The 14993-nt window shown below is 43.8% G+C and overlaps 1 protein-coding gene across 3 annotated transcripts in view; it reads left to right on the top strand.

The window, feature by feature from the left end:
* The window catches only part of ALG9 (ALG9, alpha-1,2-mannosyltransferase), a 105114-nt gene that overhangs the window by 78761 nt on the left and 11360 nt on the right, over positions 1-14993 (top strand). For all 3 annotated transcript variants that reach the window (XM_014539496.1, XM_014539500.1, XM_014539494.1), the window contains one exon: positions 6460-6590. In XM_014539496.1, the coding sequence (XP_014394982.1) occupies positions 6460-6590 (131 nt within the window). The remainder of the gene's footprint in view (positions 1-6459; positions 6591-14993) is intronic.

Genomic DNA, 14993 nt, shown 5'->3' with positions numbered 1-14993 from the left:
AGCAGTTAGGGGCGATCAGGCAGGCAGGCAGGCGAGCAGTTAGGGACGATCAGGCAGGGAGGCAGAGTGGTTAGGGGTGATCAGGCAGGCAAGTGAGTGGTTAGGGGTGATCAGATAGGCGGGCAGAGTGGTTAGGGGCAATCAGGCAGGCAGGCAGGCGAGCGGTTAGGGCGAGAAGGCAGGCAGGCAAGCAGTTAGGGGCAATCAGGCAGGCAGAGTGGTTAGGGGTGATCAGGCAGGCAGGTGAGTGGTTAGGGGCAATCAGGCAGGCAGACAAGTGGTTAGGGGCAATGAGGCAGGCCGGCAGAGGCAGTTAAGAGCGATCAGGCAGGTAGGCGAGCAGTTAGGAGCAATTAGGTAGGCATGCAGAGTGGTTAGGGGCGATCAGGCAGGCAGGCGAGTGGTTAGGAGCAATCAGGCAGGCAGGCTAGCAGTTAGGGGCGATCAGGCAGGCAGGCGAGTGGTTAGGAGCAATCAGGCAGGCAGGCTAGCAGTTAGGGGCGATCAGGCAGGCAGGCGAGTGGTTAGGAGCAATCAGGCAGGCAGGCTAGCAGTTAGGGGCGATCAGGCAGGCAGGCGAGTGGTTAGGAGCAATCAGGCAGGCAGGCTAGCAGTTAGGGGCGATCAGGCAGGCAGGCAGGCGAGCAGTTAGGGACGATCAGGCAGGGAGGCAGAGTGGTTAGGGGTGATCAGGCAGGCAAGTGAGTGGTTAGGGGTGATCAGATAGGCGGGCAGAGTGGTTAGGGGCAATCAGGCAGGCAGGCAGGCGAGCGGTTAGGGCGAGAAGGCAGGCAGGCAAGCAGTTAGGGGCAATCAGGCAGGCAGGCAGAGTGGTTAGGGGCGATCAGGCAGGCAGGTGAGCATGTAGGGGTGATAAGGTAGGGATACAGAGTGGTTTGGGGCGATCAGGCAGGCAGGCAGGCAGGCCAGCAGTTAGGAGCCAGTGGTCCTGGATTACGAGAGGGATGTCTGACTGCCGGTTTAACAGAGTCGGGCCTAAACCAGCAGTCAGACATCCCCCAAGGGGTCCCAGATTGCAACAGGTTGCAGGCTAGGCTGAAGGACCCCCTCCACCCCCGACCCCGTACACGAATTTCATGCACTGGGCCTCTAGTTGTAAATAATGCTGCAGTGAACATGGGGGTGCACATGTCCCTTTAAGATAGTGATTTCATTTCCTTCATATATATATACCCAAACTAGGATTGTTGGATAATATAGTATGTAGTTATGTTTTTAATTTTTTGAGGAACCTCCTTGCTGTTTTCCATAAAGGCTATACCAGTTGACATTCCTACCAAGAGTGTACCCAAGGTTCCCTTTTCTCTACATCTTCACTAGCACTTGTTATCTTTTATCTTTTTGATGATAGCCATTCTAACAGGTGTGGGTGATATTTCATTGTGGTCTTTGTGTTTTTTAAAATATATTCTTAGTGATTTTTAGAGAGAGAGGCAAGGATAGATAGAAACATCAGTGAGAGCAAAACATCCATTGGCTGCCTCCTGCACGCCCCCACTGGGGATCGAGCCCAAAACCCGGGCATGTGCCCCAACCAGGAATTGAACCAGTGACCTTCTTGGTGATTTGGTCGATACTCAACCACTGAGCAACACCAGCTGGGCTCTCATTGTGGTTTTGCTTTGCATTTCCCTAATGATCAGTAATATTAAGCACCTTTTCATATACCTGTATGTCTTTGGAAAAGTGTCTGTTGAGGACCTTTGCCCATTTTTAAATCAAATATTTGTTGTGCCCTAACTGGTTTGGCTCAGTGGATAGAGCATCGGCCTGCGGACTGAAGGGTCCCAGGTTCGATTTCGGTCAAGGGCATGTACCTTGGTTGCGGGCACATCCCCAGTAAGAGGTGTGCAGGAGGCAGCTGATCGATGTTTCTCTCTCATCAATGTTTCTAACTCTCTATCCCTCTCCCTTTCTCTCTGTAAAAAATCAATAAAATATATTAAAAAAATATTTGTTGTTTTGCTATTGAGTTGTATGGATTCCTTATATATTTTGAGCATTAATATCTTATCAGATATATGGTTTGCAAATATTGTTTTTTATTTCATAGGTTGCCTTTTTATTGATTGATTGTTAGAGCTTCTTTTTCTAATTATCTTATTTCATCTCTAATAGAGAGCCTGCCCTTGATCATACTAACCATTTTTCTGCCAGAGGCTTTTGTGCTTGTGTGTTTCAGTTGTTCAATAACTGTTTCTTAGAAAAAAAGAATCTTTAGCATCTGTTTCCTAGAAAGGATTTAAAGAGATTACATTTTAAAAAATGGATTAGGATTGCAATTAATATGATTTTTGTCTTGATTTATGTCTTTTCTTAAAAATATTTTTTTATTGATTTCAGAGAGAAAGGGGAGAAAGAAAAAAACATCAATGATGAAAGAAAAATCATTGATTGGCTGCCTCATGAATGCTCCCTACTGGGGATTGAGCCTGCAACGTGGACAGTGCTCTGACTGGGAATCGAACCTGGGACCCTTCAGTCCGCAGGCCAATGCTCTCTATCCACTGAGCCAAACCAGCTAGGGCGGTTTCTGTCTTTATAAAACTTTACTTTAAATGGAATTTATATATGGATGGTTAATGAGTGGAGCCTAAAGCTGACTGGCATAGTTGGGCATTAATTAGTTACTATCCACATCTCTGAAAGACCATGTACCCAACACCCAGTCTAGATAATGAGGACTGTAGTGTGTCTGGCTGAGGTCAAGTATTAAAATGTCCTACTCAGAGCTCCCTCACCAGAGGAGGTCTAGGCATGAGACCATGAGAGTCTGTGGCCCTTGCTGCTTTTGTTTCATTTCAGAGACATGGTACTTGCAAAACTTAAAAAAAAAAGTTTTTATGTTTTCAAAATCCTTGGGAGCTACAGAGTGGAGGTTCAGACCAAAAAGGCTGCTTCCTGAAGTGTTTATGCAAAGGGTCATTTTTAGAGCGTTCTGTGGAATGGAATTGGATCTGACGTCAATTCTCAGTATGCTTTCTCTCCCCTGGAGAAACAGCCCGTATGCAGAGCCAGATGTGAGACTGGAATCTTCATTTCATAAAAATAATGCTGGGAGAAAATGAGACTATTACTCTGAGTGAGAGGTTGGGGAAGAACAGAGTTTACTGTAAGCCAGAGGCGACTGAATTTTTCTTATATGCACTTAAAAAACCTTCAATTCTGTGTAATCCATAGTGCATAAAGCATAAGTGTGCAGTAAATTAATAATAATAGAAAATAAAGCAAATACTTGTTTAACCATCACCCAGGGCATTGCCAGCACCCAGAAGCTTCCAGCAGTTCCTTTTGTCACTACCTACTCACCCTTCAGATGGAGCTTCCCAACTCTATTATAATAATTTCTTTGCTTTCCTCTTTACAGTTACTCCTCTTATATGCATTCCTAAACAGGATGAGTTAGTTTTGCCTGTTGTAGAACTTCATATACATGGAATCATATTGCATTTTTTGTGTCTTAATCCTTTAACTCAACATTTTGTTTGTGATAATCATGCATGTTGCATATATTTGTGGTTTGTTCTTTTTTATTACTATACTAGAGACCCGATGCACGAAATTCGTGCAAGAATAGGCCTTCCTTCCCCTGGCTGCTGGCACCGCTTCCCTCTGGCACCCAGGACCTGGGCTTCCCTCGCAGCCCCGGCTTTGTCTGGAAGGATGTCCGGAAGGACGTCTGGTCTAATTAGCATATTACGCTTTTATTATTATAGACTAGAGGCCCGGTGCACGAAATTTGTGCACGGGGGCGGGGGGAATCCCTCAGCCCAGCCTGCACCCTCTCTAATCCAAGACCCCTCGGGGGATGTTGACTGCTGGTTTAGGCCTGATCCCACAGTCTGGGAGCCCTCAGGGGATGTCCTACTGACAGCTTAGGCCCGTCACAGTCTGGCCTCCCTCTGCGGGAGGTGACCGGGTTGATCAGGGGAAGGCGCTGCCCATCACCCCAGCCACTGCTGTTGCCTCTGGCCCATCACCCCGCCACTGCTGCTGCCGCTTCTGACCTCCCTCTGCGGGAAGCGACTGGGCAATCAGGGGAAGGTGCCCCCCATCGCCCCAGCTACTGCTGCTGCTGCCTCTGGCCTCCCTCTGTGGGGGGAGGCGGGTGGGACAACTGGGCGATCAGGGGAAGGCGCCGCCCCCATCACTTCGCTGCTGCTGCCACTGCCGGCCTTCACAGCGGCCTTCCCTCGGCCCTCATAGTCACCATGGCTGCCTTCCCTTTGCCCTTGCAGCCGCCGCCATGGCTGCCTGCCTTTGGCCCTTGCAGCCACTGCAGCTTTGTCCAGAAGGATGTCCGGAAGACTTCTGGTCTAATTAGCATATTACCCTTTTAGTAGTATAGATAGTATTTAATTGTATGGCTATACCACAATTTATTATTTTACTGTTGGATGTTTGTTTTTTTCCAATCTGAACCAACTGCAAATAATGACACTGAACATTCTTGAACTTGTCTTTTTGCTGCATGCATTTCAATTGGATATACTTAGCTTGAACCATGTGAAATGACCATTTTTGTACATTAAACAGTCAGATATTAATGATTTCATATGGTTCAATCTAATACCTAGGAGTAGAATTGTTGGATCATAGGAGATACCTATGTTCAATTTTAGTAGATTCGTCCAGTTTTTTGAAAAACTTCTACCAACTTAATCTCCTGGACCCGTTCTTTTGGGTTTTTATGGATGCTTCATTACACAGTCATGATTAATGAAATCATTGGCCATTGGTGATTAAACTCAGGGTATAATCTCTCTTTCCTCCTCAGAGGTCAGGGGTAGGGCTGAAAGTTTGAACCCTCTAATCACTTGGTGACCAGCCTCCTCTCTCATTTTTAGGTGCTTTCCAAAAGTTACCCTGTTAATATAAACTCAGTTGCTGTTGAAAGCAGCTTGCTATGAATAATGAGACACCCCTTTCATCTCTATGGCTTTGAAGGAATTTCAGGAACTGAGGACAGGAGACCTAATATTATAATAAAAGATGCTCCCATTGCTATTAACTAGGAAATAACAAGTGTTTTGGGAGCTGTGAGCCAGGACTGTGGACAAAAACCAAAATATATATTTATTTTAAATCACAATATCACAGTGATATTTTCTATCTTTGAGTTTTATTTAACCTCAGAGAAACTTGTGTCATCTTTATTATTGTATTTTTAATTGAATTTATTGGGATGACATTGGTTAATAAAATTATATAGATTTCAGGGGTACAATTCTATAATATATCATCTGTATATTGTATTATGTGTTTATCACCTCAAGTCTTTATTTTTTATTTTTGAAAAGTTAAAAGTTTCTTTAAAATTAAAAATTTTCCCTGTGGGTAGTAAATATTCTGATGCCTTCAAGATGAGAGAATGTTTGAAATGAACTATTTAACTGCAGAAGTATCCTACAGTTTATAGCATATCCCATTGAATTAATTTTGTTATAAGCACAATACCAATTATGTGTGTGTGGGGGCGGGGGTTCCTGTTTTTTTTTAAATATATTTTTATTGATTTCAGAGAGGAAGGGAGAGGGAGAGAGAGAAACATTGATTGGCTGCCTCCTGCACACCCCACACTGGGGATTGAGCCCACAACCCAGGCATGTGCCCCAACCAGAAATGGAACCATGACCTCCACATTCATAGGTTGACGCTTAACCACGGAGCTACGCCGGCCAGGCCCAACATGGTTATAATATTCTCTTCTGAGCACCTGTGATGCTGTGTTGTCTCCATGATGTGAGCAACTGAATGACGAGTTTTGCTTATTGTTACAACATATTTTTTCATAATTTTCTCCACTCTTACAGTTTATTGATCTTTTGCTGCAGGAACAGTTCCCATGTCTCTGTCTGTTCTGTTGAATTTTTGAAGGAGATGATATGCATGATATCTCTGCACCCTCACTCGGCTCTGTCAGCAGAGACAGGGTTTCCTTTCACATCAGCATGTGTGTTTAGTCTTGCCTTTAATCTCCGCATTAAGAAGTGATCATTGGGAGGGAGCAATAGTGAACAAGAGAAGATACGTAATTTTTCGAGTAGGTTGTAGACTCATGCTAGTTTCAGAAGTGTGTTTGGCTAAAAGGACTTAATACCCAAACTAGAATCAAAACTCACAAAGCTTACATATATTTTGGCTCGGTGTGTGCATATCTCCCCCTTACTCCCAGGAGCCTAGGTAATACCCCAACACCCAACACTCTTATCTGAGACTCACAAAGCTTACATATATTTTGGCTCGGTGTGTGCGTATCTCCCCCTTACTCCCAGGAGCCTAGGTAATGCCCCAACTGGAGAGAACACAGGTAACATCTAAGGACTTGGATGCTTATGCTTCTAAAACTCTGGGAATGCTTAGAATTGCAGTTTATGTTCCTGACCCTGAAGGCACCCTTGTAATTACTAATGAAGAGTTGGCCTTTCTCCATTGCAGATTGACATCAGTAAATGCCATTATTTAGTGGATTTGGACACCATGAGAGAAACACCCCGGGAGCCAAAATATTCATCTAACAGGGAAGAATGGGTCAGCCTGGCCTACAGACCGTTCCTTGATGCTTCCAGGTATGTGGCTTTAATCCTAAGAGATGTGTTAGGATTAGTAAAGGTGAAAATTGGAATCTAGGATTGAATAACTTCCAGCCCTGGGCTGACACTAGTAGCCATCATTTTACTTTATTTTTATTTGGACCCAAGCACATCTTCTATCCTTGTCCAGTTTCCTGAGAAATCTAAAAGCACTCTCTTTTTCTAGGTAACAGAATACAAAGTATATTCTAGTACAGTGATGGCGAACCTTTTGAGCTCGGCGTGTCAGCATTTTGAAAAACCCTAACTTAACTCTGGTGCCGTGTCACATATAGAAATTTTTTGATATTTGCAACCATAGTAAAACAGAGACTTATATTTTTGATATTTATTTTATATATTTAAATGCCATTTAACAAAGAAAAATCAACCAAAAAAATGAGTTCGCGTGTCACCTCTGACACGCGTGTCATAGGTTCGCCATCACTGTTCTAGTATCATCTAAATAAAATAATCTAAGTAAAGCAGATGGATCCATGAAGAAAATACAAATAAGTGTTTAACATTGATTATTTTCAGCAACCAACTTCATCTATTTTAATTGAGAGCATTCTAACACAATTAGGAAGATTGACTCTGTCCTTTAAGGAGCTAGAAGTTCATGTCCATTATTTTTAGGCACAAGGCTCAGTCAAGGATGGGATAGGCCTTACTATGTCTTAACTAGAGAAACCAAATAGACCTGGGCATGGCTGGCTCTTCAGAAAGGTCTCAGAATTAATGATGAGAGGGGAGTCAGGGCATTCGGGTGAAGTGGTAATGGGGCGGGGGTGAGTTGGAAGGGTCAGGCTGTCTGTGGGCAGAGGTCCAGGTAAACAGACAGTTGAAGTTGAAGAGGGTCAGGGAGGCCCAGAATCCAAGAAGTCAGGCAGAGAGCAAAAGGTAGAGGAGCTTGTCTTGAGAGACAGGTCTGGGACTCAGAAACAGGGAAGAGAATGTTTTTAGGAGGAGGGGGTCATCAGAAGCTGCTGATAAATCAACTGAGAGGAAGAATAACTGTCCATTGGACTTGGCAGCTGATAAAAGTAATTTTGATGGAGTAGTGGGGCGTAAGCCCTTGAGAGATTAGATGGGCCAAAGCAAAAACAGAATAAGTATTGGAAAAGGCAAATATAGACAAGTCTTTTGGAAGGTTTTGCTATAAAGGGAAACAGAGAAACAAGGCTATAGCTCATGGTGGGTGTAGGGAAGTGCTGACTAGAAAGATTTTTATCCTTAAAATTCAATGGCATTAATTACACTTACAGTATTGTGCAACCATTACCATTATCTTTTTTAAATTGAGATATAATTGGCATATAGCATCCATGTAAGTTTGAGGTGTACATTTCTTTTTTGTGTTGAGAATACCACTATTTGCAAAACTTTTCTGTCACCCCAAACTGTTCCCCTTTTACTTTTTTAAGATGAGGAAAATAACATCATGTTATATACTGATGGAAGTGGTCTCTTATAGAGCTGAAACCTGATCATGGAGAAAGGAAAGAATTGCTGGAGCACTGCCCTTGAGTTAGGTGAGAGGAGCTGCACAATAAGTCAGGATGTGCTGTAGGCAGACGTACAGATAGGTCTCTGAACAGCACTGCCCGGGAGAACTTCCTACAGGATGGAGATGTTCTGCTCCATCCAATACAGGAGCCACAGCCATGAAGTAGTAGCTATTAAGCATTTGAAAAGAGACTAGCAAGACTAAGGAACCAAATTGTTAGTTTTATTTAATCTTAACTAATTTAAATAGCCGCACGTAGCTACTAGACAACATAATACTAACAGGCAGCAGGGAGGTGTGATGATGGGGGTCTGGAGGTTCTCTTCTGATGGCCTCAGTTTTCTGAGCAAAGAAGGAATAGGGTTCTCAGATGAAAAGGGAGACTAGGGAATGAGGTGTTAGAGATTTGAGGAGAGAGAAGGAGTGAAATAATTGAGGAGAGTAAGAGACAAAAGGAGCTTGAGAATTATGGTATGATTGGAGGACAGACTCAGGAACTCACTTGAACGTTATTTTCTATTTCTATAGATTTGCCTTTTCTGAACCTTTCTTTGCTCAGTTGGTTAGAGCATCATCCCCATACGCCAAGCTTGCAGGTTCAAGCCCTGGTCAGGGCACATACAAAAAGCAACAATGAGTGCATAAATAAGTGCAACAACAAATCGATGTCTCTCTCCCTCTCCCTCTCCCTCTCCCTCTCCCTCTTCCCTTTCTCTCTCTCTCTTCCTCTTCCCCTTTCCTTCTCTCTCTAAAATCAATCAATAAATACATTTAAAAATATTTTTATTGATTTTAGAGAGGAAAGGAGAGGGAAAAAGAGATGGAAACATCGACGAGAATCATTGATCAGCTGCCTCCTGCACACCCCCTACTGGGGATCGAGCCCAAAATCCAGGCATGTGCCTTTGACCGAATCAAACCTGGGACCCTTTGGTCCACAGGCTGATGCTCTAGCCACTGAGCCAAACCAGCTAGGGCAATACATTTTTTAAAAGTCATTTGAGTCTTAAGTGGGACCAATGTGGTTGCTTTTCTCTTTTCCAGCTACTTATAGCTGTGTAGTGAATCACAAAACAGGCAATTTAATAAGTTGTTTTTTTAAAAAACAAACAAACAACACATACAGCTTTATTGAAATATAAGTTACATACCATAAAATGTACCCATTTTAAGTGTACAATTCAATGATCATTAGTAAATTTACCAAGTTGTGTAACCATCACCACAGTTCAATTTTAGAACATTTCCATCATTCCAGTAAGAGCCCCCTTTCCCACTCTCAGCTCCAGAGAACCACTCATTATTTTCTATTTCTATGGATTTGTCTTTTTTTTTTAATAGTATTCATGTTCTTTGTTTTTTAATATTTTATTGATTTTTTTTTTTACAGAGAGGAAGGAAGAGGGATAGAGAGTTAGAAACATCGATGAGAGAGAAACATCGATCCGCTGCCTCCTGCACACCTCCTACTGGGGATGTGCCCGCAACCAAGGTACATGCCCTTGACCAGAATCGAACCTGGGACCTTTCAGTCTGCAGGCTGACGCTCTATCCACTGAGCCAAACCGGTTAGGGCATATGGATTTGTCTTTTGTGAACCTTTCATATAAGCAAAATTATGTAATATGTGGGGTCTTGTATCAGGATTTTTCCACTTAGCATGTTTTTGAGGTTTATTCATATAATAACACATATCAGTGCTGTCCTTTTTATTGCTGAATACTATTCCATTCTGTGGATATACCCATTGTGTTTATCTCTGTACCAGTTGATGGATATTCGGGTTATTTCCACTTTGGGGTTATTATAAATAATACTGCTTTGAACATTCATTTGCCTGCCTTAGGGTTGGGTTTTAGCCTAAAAAGTTCAACAAAACATGAAATGGCAAGGGAAGTGAGGGTTTGTGCAGGGAAGTGATATAATGATTGATGGCCTTAAGTTGGGTAAGGAGGGAAGGCCAGGGCATGGAGGAAGTGGGAAGCCATGAAGGGTGGTAGAGTCATGGATGGATTGATGTTAAAACTGTCAGAATTGGAGAGTAAGAGGAGGGTGTTGGAGAGAAGCAGTGTGAGGGTATGAAGTTGTTCTTTGGTGCCTGGCTTGTTATTTGATGTAGTAGTTGGGGTAGGTCTCCACTGTGACTTCATTTTGGGGTCACGAAACTGTGACAACATGAGATCTGGGCCTAGGAAGATCTCCAGCTCTGAGGGGACAGCAGATCCCAAACAGCCTTCCTACTGACAACGGAAACTTCGTGGTTCCCAAACACTGACCAGCAGTACATTGCTCACAGAATAAACTGTTCATGGCATATGGGGCAAGTGAGTTTTTTTGAGGTGACCTATTTTCATTCTGGTTTTGAAGGATTGAAAGGAGAAGGGTTCCTACCCTAGTTGGTTTGGCTCAGTGGATAGAGCATCGGCCTGCGGACCAAAGGGTCCCGTGTTTGATTCCGGTCAAGGGCACAGTCAAGGGCACGTACCTCGTACCTCCCTGGCCCAGGTCCTGGTGGGGTGGGGGTGGGGGGAGCGTGCAGGAGGCAACCAATGATATGTTTCTCTTGCATTGATATTTCTCTCTTTCCCTCTCTTCTACTTTCTCTAAAAATCAATGGAAAAATATCCTCAAGTGAGGATTAAAAAAAGGAGAAGGGTTCTTCATTCCCATTTCCCCTTTGGCTGGTGCACATAAACTGAGAGCCCCTGGGACAAGGTGAAGACACATGACATGTGTGCGCTTTTCACTGGAAAACTTGAGGGAAGAATAAAAGGTGTTGGTCACCAACCACCTGTCTTGTGGTGAGCAGAGTGACTGGAGGGCACAGGCGATCACACAAGGATGTGGTTGAGAATCACATCACTCCTCCAGGCCTGTGTTCAGCATGCTCCTCACCGGCAGGAGCAGGGGACACATTGGGGACATGCCATTCGCTGTTCCCCACTGAACATCCTGCTTCCCTAACAAACTACATTTTAAGGGCAGAAATAAGGCATGATTGGATCAATTTGATAAGCATTTATTCAACATCTTCTACATCTAAGACTCTAGACCAGTGGTCGGCAAACTTATTAGTCAACAGAGCCAAATATCAACAGTACAACGATTGAAATTTCTTTTGAGAGCCAATTTTTTTAAACTTAAACTATATAGGTAGGTACATTGTTATTAACTTAATTGGGGTACTCCTAAGCTGGCCTTTGCTAAAAACGTCCTCAATCTGATTGAGGTACCTTCGCTGAGGTCGACCCCTTCCAACGCTCGTATCCACACTCGTCTTGTATACTTGTTTCGTCTATCTCCTTTCGTTCATCCTCTCTATATGTGCAAACCATCTCAACATACCTTTCTCAGTCGTCGACACTACATCTTCTTTCACTCCACAACATTCTCTAAAAATAACTTGATAAACTTTACTTAAAGTTTTAAGTCAACTTTGCACTGTAGGTGCACGCCCACACGTGGTATTCTGTGGAAGAGCCACACTCAAGGGACCAAAGAGCCGCATGTGGCTCGTGAGCCACGGTTTGCCGACCACTGCTCTAGACGGTGCGGACCGGACCACTGCCTTGGGGAGTTTATTGTATGTGTGGGGAGGTACCCTGTAGTTCAGAGAAGTGCTATTGGAGCACAGGAGGGAGGATTAATTCCAAAAAGGTCAGGGTGGGAGGAACCAAGGAAGAGTTCAAGAGGAAATGCTATTGAAGATTGCTGCGGTGATAGTGTGGTGTGGGCTGAAAGAAGGGGAAGTTGGAGGCATAGAAACAAGTTAGGAGGCTGAGCTGGTTGACTAGATGAAAGTTACAGTAAACCCTCAATTTTGCAGGCTTTCATTTAATGGACTTTGGATTTAACAGACAAAATTTCCAGTCCATGTATCATATGTGAGAATTAAATTAAAACTCTGTTAATTTTTAAATGCTTTTAACCAAGATTTGCTTATAATTAAATTAACAGGTTATTTTTTTGTTATTTTTAACACATTTTAGCAAATAGGCCATGTTTGAAAAGACACTGTAGTGATTTTGCTGACATAAATAAATATACATATCTACAGCTATATCTACATATTTAAATCCAAGAGTCACCACTCATAAAGCATGATTAGCACGTGATCACACTGCACCGTGCTGGCAATTGGTTCTGTTGTCCTGTGGCATGACTTTCTATAGCAGTTTTAACTGTGCCAGCCGACGTTCCGAGTGCACTAAGCCACGCCCCACCCGTGCGCATTTGTTTACTCAGGTGACTGGTGAATGCACGCATTTACTAGACCTATTCAGTATAAATTTAAAATTACAGTAATACAAATAGAAAACTTTTCTGAAATTAAACTTTCATACATATGTAATGTTAATTACATAAAACATGTCTATCTAAGTAAAAACAGGTAAACTAATTTGTTAGTTTTCCCACTTTATTATATAACAGACTTTGGCTTTAACTGATACTCCCTTGCCCGAATTAGTCCATTATATCAAGGTTTTACTGTAATGAGGGAGTGAACTCAACTGCAAAGGGAGAGATAGACTCAGGAGTCACATTGTTTCAGAGAAAGATCAGGCCAAATTGTAGATCCTGGAAGCCGATGACTTTTCCCAGTGGACTGTGCCAAGCTTTACAATTTTTCCTTTGCTATTACAAGTGTGATACTAGTTATTGTTATGGGTTGCTTTCTCTAGCTGGGCTGGTCCCAGCTGCTTCTTTGTTTCCTGTGCGCCCACTGAGCACATCTCTAGTGTGGGTGGAGGGAAGGAGAGGGCCACTGGGAATGCCTTCCCAAGAAATGTAATCACATTTGTTTCTCAAATGCTTGTCCCTAAAATTTAAATCTTCTTTATAGTTCACTTTGAAATCATCCCCCCCCCCTTATCCATCTAGTAGAGGCCCAGTGCACGGATTCGTGCACTAGTGGGGTCCCTCGGCCTGGTCTGCGGGGATCAGGCTGAAATCAGCTCTCTGACATCCCCCAAGGGGTCCCGGATTGCAAGAGGGCACAGGCCAGATCAAGGGACCCCACCAGTGCACAATTGGGGCTGGGGAGGGACCACAGGAGGGCTCCAGGGTGTGTCTGGCCTGTCTCACCCAGTCCCAGCCAGACCCCAGCAGCAAGCTAACCTACCAGTCGGAGCATTTGCCCCCTGGTGGTCAGTGCACATAATAGTGACTGGTCAAACGGTCGGACACTAGCATATTAGGTTTTTATTATATAGGATTTGTCCTTCTAACATCCTTCCAATCAGCAAATACTCTCTGAACACTGCCAAACACTGTCTTGGGTATATAGTGAAAAACAGTACACACAAGCTCCCTGTCTTCTTGGGCCTTACAGTATAAAGGGGAGGCCAACAGAAACCCTACAAATAAAAATATAATTGCATCCTGTATTAAGTGCTTTAAGGAAAAATACAGTGAGCTGCGAGAAAAGGAGTCAGCAGTGGGCGGTACCTGCGGTCTTCTCCTTATGTTCTCAAGCAGCTTGTTAAGCAGATTTGTAAATAGGAAAATATTTATTGTCCTTGTTGCAGAGCTAGGGCATGCAAGGGTTATAAAAGAAGCAATTAGACAAAGATTTTGCTCTTAAGTAACTTACAACTTTATAGATATACATACAAAAACAACTTGAAAATAGTATTAAAACCTCAGGAGGCGTGAAGTTATTTGCTAAAACTTCAAAGAAAGGAGAGACCTATGGAGGTTAGAGTATACTGAGAAGGCTTCTTAAAGGAAGTGGTGCTTGAGCCGAGGTTTAAACGAAAGGGAGGATTTGTACTGGTGGCAAAGAGAGTAGAATCACTTGCATAATTCAAGGAGAGGAAATCCTGAGCATAAGTGGAAAGATAAAAAGAAGCTCATTGGATTAGAGGTGTGAAGATCAATAAAAAAAAGTTCAATTTACCTCTTTGGCTGATTTTTAACTTTGCTTTTAGGTAAAGTGATCTATAATATATCATTCAAATCAGAATGCTTTTTAAAAGTAAAAGTGGCCTTGCCCTGGGAAAATTGAGATACGTGGTCACCCTGCTTTAATGTGGTCAGAGTACAGGGCCTTGTCCCAAAAAAGCAGGACAGGAGAGTGGAGTATGTAGATACAGTCCCTGTGGCCCACAGTCCATGTTTCCCATGCGGATTTGTCCAGTTTACTTATGTCGTTTAATTTGCTGGCACTCCTTGGTCACTTCTTTCATTTCCCATCCATTCCTGAGATTAGTCTCCGCTGTCTGAAAGGGAAGCAATCAGGAGAGCTTGAAGACAGTACCAGCACAGAAAAACACCATCCTCTGTGTGTCAGGGAGACTCAACTCCAACAGGAATCAACCTAGTGATTATTAGGACACTAGAGGCCTGTGCATGAAATTCGTGCACTTGAGGGGGGGTTCCCTCAGCCCAGCCTACAACCTCTTGCAGTCTGGAAGCCCTCCCTTAGCGCTTCCATGGAGGTGGGAAAGGCTCCTGCCACTGCTGCTGCGCTCACCAGCCGTAAGCCCGGCTTCTGGCTGAGCAATGCTCCCCCTGTGGGAGCGCACTGACCACCAGGGGGCAGCTCCTGTGTTGAGCATCTGCCCCCTGGTGGTCAGTGTGCATCATAACAGCCAGTCATTCCACAGGTCAGTCAATTTGCATATTAGCCTTTTATTATATAGTACTAGTGGCCCCGTGCATGAAATTCGTGCACTGGGGGTTGTCCCTCAGCCCGGCCTGCACCCTCTTCAATCTGGGACCCCTCAGGGGATGTCTGACTGCCGGTTTAGGCCCTAAACAGCAGTTGGACATCTCTCTCGCAATCCGGGACCGCTGGCTCCTAACCACTCACCTGCCTGCCGGCCTGCTCACCCCCAACTGTCCCCCCGCCGGCCTTCTCACCCCCAACTGCCCCCCATTGCCGGCTT

The sequence above is a fragment of the Myotis brandtii genome, unplaced genomic scaffold (genome assembly GCF_000412655.1).
Source record: "Myotis brandtii unplaced genomic scaffold, ASM41265v1 scaffold105, whole genome shotgun sequence".
Lineage (NCBI taxonomy): Eukaryota > Metazoa > Chordata > Mammalia > Chiroptera > Vespertilionidae > Myotis > Myotis brandtii.
This window is presented reverse-complemented; position numbering and strand designations above follow the sequence as displayed.